The sequence below is a fragment of the Suricata suricatta genome, chromosome 16, assembly GCF_006229205.1.
Source record: "Suricata suricatta isolate VVHF042 chromosome 16, meerkat_22Aug2017_6uvM2_HiC, whole genome shotgun sequence".
Classification (NCBI taxonomy): Eukaryota; Metazoa; Chordata; class Mammalia; order Carnivora; family Herpestidae; genus Suricata; species Suricata suricatta.
In genome coordinates, this window is record NC_043715.1 from 33886814 (window position 1) to 33893948 (window position 7135).

The following is a 7135-nucleotide window of genomic DNA, read 5'->3' on the forward strand; positions in this document are numbered from 1 at the left end:
GGGCCGGGGTGCGAGAGCAGGCCGCGCCGCCCGCCGCCGCCACCGCCGCCGCCTCGGGGGCGGTCCGGCCTACCTGTGCAGCGGCGGCAGGTCCTGCGCGTCGCTAGCCGGGTCCGGCGTGTTGGGGATGACCCCCAGGATAGTGCTCTGCAACGATGTGCCCTTGAGCAGGCGGCTCCGCACCAGCTGCAGGTTGCGGGCCGAGTCCACGCTGGTGCGCATGGTGGAGCCAGGCAGCAGCACGCCCTCGTGGGTGAGCAGCAGCGGGAGGCGGCTGGGGATCTGGATGGGGCTCACCGACGACATGGCAACGTCTGTTCGCTCTTGGGGGGGGACTGTCAAAGGGAGAGGGACGAACAACGGGGTACTTCACCCACGGCCCTGACCAAGGCTCCCAGGCGCTGGCGCGCCGGCGCGCAGCCGCTTCCGGCTCCGCCCTACGGCTCGCCCCCGGGCCCAAACCGCGCAGCATCGCACCGCCCCCTTCCGGAGCAGCCCGGCAAGGTGCGTGCCTTAGTGTGCGGAGTGAGGTGCGTTCCAGCCCCGTGCGGCCTTCGACCTTGGCTCTCTAAACCTGCTCTAACGGTTTCCCCTGAGGCTCCGCCACAGGGCTGCCCCCTGTGTTGAGGCCGTGTTTAAATTATATCTACTTGAAATGTTTTAAATTTTTCATTAGAATTGATTTTAGATTTCCAAAATGTTGCAATAAAAAGTTACCACTCTTCAATTATAATAACCAGGAAATTAACATCACTGTTATATAATCTGTAGATCTTACCCAAATTTTGCATTTACTCACTTAGATCCTTTTTCTGGTCTACGATCCCACTTTTGATTTAGTTGTGATGTCTCCTCTCTCTCTATATATATATTTTCTTTTTTTCTTTTAAAAGCGTGGTACTTTTAAACAGCATTGGTCTGTTATTTTATAGAATGTCACTCAGTTGGAGTTTACCTGATATTTTCTTGGGATCAACATTATACATTTTTGGCAGAAAGGCTACAGAAGAGATGTGGTCTTCTTGGTGATACATGATGTTTGAAATGTATTATTAATGGTGATTTTGACCTTGATTACTTGGTAAAGGTGATATCTGCCAGTTTTCCCTACTGTAAGTTAATGTTTCTCTCTTTAGAAGTAATAAATATGTTGTGGGGAGTTATTATTACATGTGTTAATTGGAATTCTGTAACAAAAAGCTGTACATCTCCCTCATTATTTACTTACTCTTTTTATGTTAGTAGGAGTTCATGGATTTTTTGTATGGGTTATACCCCAATAGTATCATGTATTTCATTGCTTGAATTGTTTCAAATTTGGCCATTAGGGGCCTCTTTATGTTATAATTTTACTTGGGTTTGGCTGTAGGTTGCAGATAGAAAATTTTCCCTGACTATGAAGTCCAGCAATGCTCTTAGAATCCAAGAGGGAATCGGAAGTTCATTCAAATCAACAAACATTCACAGAGGGACTGCTAAGCGCAAGGCTCTGGGCTAACTGTGGAGAGTATGACATAAGACAAGTTAATACCCTCACAAAACTCTTGGCCAGGGTGACAGCTCCATATATGGCTGAATGTAATACAGAGCAGGTGAAACTGTATGTTTCCGTGTGTGCCACAGATATGGGAAAGGAGAAGGCAGATGTGCAGGCTGCTATGATGGAAACAGAAATGCAGGAACTTGTACTCTCTTGCCTAAAGCCCTTTCTTTGACATTATCCTGCCTTCTTTCATTCATTCAGTAAGCAATATTGGAATATCTACTAGGTACTAGATACTACTTTAAGTGCTGGGGATACATCAGTGAACAAGACAGACAAGGTTATTGCTTTCATGGAGCTGAACTACTAGTGAGGGAAACAAACAATAAGCAAGGAGAATAGTTTTGGATGGTGATAAGTCCTTTAGATAGTCAGAGAAGAGTTTGCTGGACAGATGGCATTTCAACTGGGCCCTGTGCATGGAGAGGTAGTAATGCAAAGCTCAAGGGGTAAGGGTCCAGGGGGTGCTGTTTCAGGCCAGAGAAGCAGCACAAAGACTTTGTGGCTGGAATGAATTTTGAATATTTGAAGAACCTGCTCCTGAAATTCAGTGAGAGTGATGGTTGGTGGTTTGGATGAGTTAAGAGAAGTGGTCAGGATCAGGTTATAGAGGGCAGTGTAAGAGGTAAAAAGATGGGTTAGGGCATCTAGAAAGAAGTGGAGGTCTTTCTCTAAGCCTGATACAAACCTTTGGCAGTTCCAAGTTGCAGAATAATTTTTCCGGTGTATGTTTTCAAGAGACCATTTTGACTACTGTATGCTCTCTGTGAATGCTCCTGAATTTTACCCATCAAGTTATTCTTCTAATTATACAGAATCCTAGGAAGATGGTTGTGAGGATTAGAGTTTGCTCAGGATTTCTTGAATCATCTGACAGAGCGGCCTGGCAGTTTTAAGCTGAAATTAGACAGTTTGCAGAGACCCTGAATGACTGGGTTAGGTTTTTTGAGACTCTTAGTGTTTTAGCAAAGAAATTTAAAAACCATCTTATAGGGGCGCCTGGGTGGCTCAGTCGGTTAAGCCTCTGACTTCAGCTCAGGTCAGATCTCACGTTCGTGAGTTCAAGCCCCGCGTCAGGCTCTGTGCTGACAGCCAGCTCAGAGCCTGGAGCCTGCTTCCGGTTCTGTGTCCTTCTCTCTCTGCCCCTTCCCCTCTCATGCTCTGTCTCTCTCTGTATCAAAAATAAATAAAACATTTAAAAAATGTTAAAAAAAAACATCTTATAAACTTTGTGATACACATATACCCCTGCTCCCATAACAACAATAATAACAGACAAAATTGGTGTTCTATTTACATAATAATTGCTTGATTTATCTTTTAAAACAAAGTTCATTCATTTTGAGAGCAAGAGAGAGTATGTGTCCGCGGGGGAGGGGCAAAGGGAGAGGAAAGAGAATCCCAAGTAGACTCCACGCTGTTATCACAAAGCCCGAATTGAGACTCGAACTCACAAACCATGAGATCATGACCCTGAGCTGAAATCAAGAATTGGATGCTTAACCTGCTGAGCCATCCGGGAGTCCCAAGGATTTATCTTTTTAAATACAAATTCACGCTGCAGTATAGAAACTGCAGTGGGAATAGGTCCATGCTTAAATTGCTTGTTTGATGAATACCTTATTTTAATCCTACAACTATATTCCTCTGATGACTGTGTCAGCCCACCTGAGAAAGAGTTAAAACTCTAAATGTGACTGTGTGGCTTTCCTGGCTCCTTCTTCAACAGGATTTACATCTCCATCATTTATTTACCCATCAAAATATTTATTTTTATTATTAAATGTTTTAAAATGTATTTACTTTTGAGTGAGACGGACAGGGCGCGAGTGGGGGAAGGGGCAGAGAGAGAGAGAGGAAGACACAGAATCTGAAGCAGGCTCCATGCTCTGAGCTGTCAGCACAGAGCCTGACACAACATGAGGCTCGAACTCATGAACTTTGGGATCATGACCTGAGCTGAAGTTGGATGTTTAACTGACTGAGCCTCGCAGGCTCCCCTCCATCAAATATTTATTAAGCATCCACTGTGTGCTGAGCACTATTCTAGATTCACAGAATCATCAATGAACAAGACAGACAAGGTCTCTGGTTTCAAAGAACTTACATTCTAGTGAAGTACACAGAAAATTAAAAAGCCAACAAAGAAAGAAATGGCCATTTCAGAAAGTGGTAAGTAAGAGAAATGTAACAGGAAACTATGCAGAAGGTGATAAGAGGAGGAGAGCAGTGTTCAGTAGGGAGGTCTGGCATTACTCCCAGGAGGTGGTGTTTGAGCTGAGACCTGAATGGTGAGAATGGACCAGCTCTGCAAGGAGCTGGAAGGAGAATGTTCTTGGCAGAGATTAGGACTAGTGCAAACATCAAGGTGGGGAGGAACTTCCTAGTTGCTAGAACATAGGAGAAGGCCAGGCCCTGGGATGTGGAGATTCAGCAGTTGGGAAGATGTCCGTGATGGCCTCCAGAAGCTATTGGAACTAGCAGAAGGAAATAGACCTTAGGGCAGAGAAAGTTGACTAGCACAGGGTATGAATGGACTGGAAGGGAGAAATATAGGAGGAAATTCTAATCATCTAAACCTCTTTGGGGCCTGAATTGCAGGTGCCTCTTCTCCTTGCCTTGGGCGCTCTCCTTACCCACTGGTGTATCTTCTGGCCTTAGCCTCTACATCCTGCTGAGTAAGTGGGAAGCATGATGAGGAAGTAAGTCGGCTTCTCCAGAAAGCTCTTGCCACAGGTCACCTTGCTGCAGTGGCCTCCCTTCTGTTCCCAAACTGTTTCGTCATATGCAAATGGCCCATGTCTAAACCAAGTTCATCATCATGACTCCCCCTGCCAAGAAATGGGGGGAATACAGGGCTGGAAGCGCCTGTTTCTTCTCTGTTTTTATTCCAATCACATCCTGGTCCCCACCCTGAGCACAGTGGTGGTCTCGCCACTAATCAGAGTGAATATGTGTCCACTCTGGTTCTTCCCAAGAGGAAATGGGGAGGCCAAGGAACCTCTCAAGGACTGCCTAAGAAAGTTCTGGAGGGAATTCCCCTGGCCAGTCAAGGAAGCAGAGGTGGGCCTCATCACATTGGAAGGTGGCCCATGTTAATGTGTGGCAAAGCTCCAGTTATGTTGAGATCAGCAATTTGTGCTCTGCAAACATATATCCATTGTACATGTTTGCATTTCATTAATTTCCATTTGGTTTACACTTCCCTGTTTTTAATTTCCCGGACAAATGCCGTATAGAAAAGGGTCACACATTTGAAATCCTTAGTGCATCTCTCTGCAGGTATGTAAAAATAAACCAGATTATTACATAAAATAAAGCAGATAATACTTGAGCAGAAAAGTGAGAGAAAATCTGATTTATTTATTTGAGAACATGGTTCTTTGAGACCAAAGAAATTAGGTGTGACTCTTTTCAAACATCTTGATATTTCATTTTCTTCCTACTTATTAACATAAAGCAAAATGTCAAGTCACATTCCTGTTGGAACTACACTCATTCACCAATTGCAATGGGAGGTTGGTACAGCTACAAACATTTATTGGCATGCCAATGATGCAGCCCCTTGCTCGTGCCTGAGTTGCAATCTAGAATTTGTTGCCTCCCCTCCCTGCCCCCCACCATTCCCTCCCCTGGAAACCTTTATGTAGTGAATAAACTGTACTGCAGTACACGTGGCCCCATCCGCAGGGACTTCTATTGAATCATATCAATTTTACTGTACTGTGTCTGTGTTCTAGGCTAGATCATGGTGGCCAGAAATCTCATTTCCTCCCAGAGTCTTAAACAAAGTGTGTGACACTCTCTCTTACCCAGCACATGTCCTCTCTCTTTGTTCATTTCCATCTTCCCTGAGAGATTTACTTCTCAGGGCAGGTAGACCTCATAGCCTGATGCCCTGTCTGGGAAGCCTGTCTTGCATGGTCTGTAGCAGAATCCCAGAAGTGGAATCCACCAGTTCTGGTTGTGGTTTGCTGGAAGGAAGTGGGATGGGGGGGTGGGGGGGAATGGGATAAAGGCACTTGGAGAATTCTTCTCCCAAGACTGGCTCATGTGCAAGTCTACCTACTTGAGGCACGATCCAATATATATATTTTAATGTTTACTATTTTTGAGAGACAGACAGAGAGTAAGTAGGGGAAGGGCAGAAAGAGAGGGATTCTGTAGGAATCCAAAGCAGGCTCCAGACTCTGAGCTGTCGGCACAGAGCCCAACGCGGGGCTCGAACTCACAGACTGCAAGACCATGACCTGAGCTGAAGTCTGTCACTTAACTGGCCCCCAGGCGCCCCGCACAATCCAATATTTGAATGTCAAGAGCTCTATCTGAACATTAGGACGGGCTCCATAATTTGCAGGGCCCAGTGCCAAATGAAAATGTGGGGCTTCTTCTTCCAAATTATTAAGGATTTCAAGACAGTGACAGCAGAGCCTTAGCTAAGCTGGGCCTTTCTGAATACAAGGCTCTGTAAGGCACTGGTCATAACCATGTTATATACACTCTTTTTCCATTCCTTCAGAAATATTCCTAATTGCCATTCCCTCTCCCAACCCAGGCGCATGGGTGTTCTGCGAGTGAGTTACATACTCAGAAAGGCAAAATGGAAAGCATTTTAATATATTTAAAAAATACCTTTGGTTATTTAAGTTTCCTAAATTATGTCCAGCTACACTTCCCTGAGTCTGTGAAAACTAAGAGTCAGAGAATGGGAAAATTGCATTCATTAAAATTTATTTACACATCCATTTACCCTTTATTGACCGAACACCTGCTATCTTTCTAGCACTCTCCCAGTCTCCAAGGATTCAATAGCGAACAAAACAGATATGTCCCTGTTCTTGTGAGGCTCTATATTTAGAGCAGGAAATGAGCTTTAAACAAATAATGATTCACACAAATATATAATTACAAACTGGGATAAGAGAAGAAGCATAGCTCTATGAGCAATCCTATAAGGTTGTAGGATTGGGAGTGGGTGGTTAGAGAAGGTCTCCCTAAGTGATCTTAAGCTAAAGGCTGAGATGTTTAAATAGAGGGAGCTATTCCAGGCAGAGGGAAGAGCAGGTGCTGTGATAGTGGCCAAACTTCTGCGTGACCCCAGCACACTCCCTTCAGGGGGATGTCCTCCTCTCCCGACTGCTCAGGGCTGAATCTAAGCTGCTCTTACCTGCTGCCTTTTCAGATTCTCTGATTCCAGGAAACGAACGATTGGCAGAACAACTGAAAATGACCAGGAAGAGGATATACTGGGTCCCCAGGTCTTCTGGTGGCCTCGTGAATCTCGGCATGGACATGAGCGATGACATGGTTTCAGGACTTAGCTATGTAAGTAGGTCTCCTTTGCATCAAAATACCAGGAAACCGAATTGACAGGATATTCTCTTTTTTTATTATTTTTAAAATTTTTAATTATTTATTTGTTTATTTTGCAAATGGGAAGAGCATTCTTTATTTTTATTTATTTATTTTTTAATATAACACAATTTATTTTTTTAACATATGCAATTATTTTCTGTCATTTACAATACAGTAGTTACAATGACACTCCAAACAGAAAAGCAAAGTAAAAAATCAAAACACCAACTTCTATTT

At 44.2% G+C, this 7135-nt stretch overlaps 2 protein-coding genes across 6 annotated transcripts in view; one reads left to right on the top strand and one right to left on the bottom strand.

The window, feature by feature from the left end:
- Positions 1–419, bottom strand: part of LONP2 (lon peptidase 2, peroxisomal) — a 102243-nt gene extending 101824 nt beyond the window's left edge. For all 3 annotated transcript variants that reach the window (XM_029924809.1, XM_029924808.1, XM_029924807.1), the window contains exon 1: positions 74–419. In XM_029924809.1, the coding sequence (XP_029780669.1) occupies positions 74–306 (233 nt within the window). In that variant the 5' untranslated portion in view covers positions 307–419. The remainder of the gene's footprint in view (positions 1–73) is intronic.
- A 6350-nt stretch (positions 420–6769) lies between these two features.
- ABCC11 (ATP binding cassette subfamily C member 11) overlaps positions 6770–7135 on the top strand; it is a 61844-nt gene continuing 61478 nt past the window's right edge. For all 3 annotated transcript variants that reach the window (XM_029925263.1, XM_029925262.1, XM_029925264.1), the window contains exon 1: positions 6770–6868. In XM_029925263.1, the coding sequence (XP_029781123.1) occupies positions 6770–6868 (99 nt within the window). The remainder of the gene's footprint in view (positions 6869–7135) is intronic.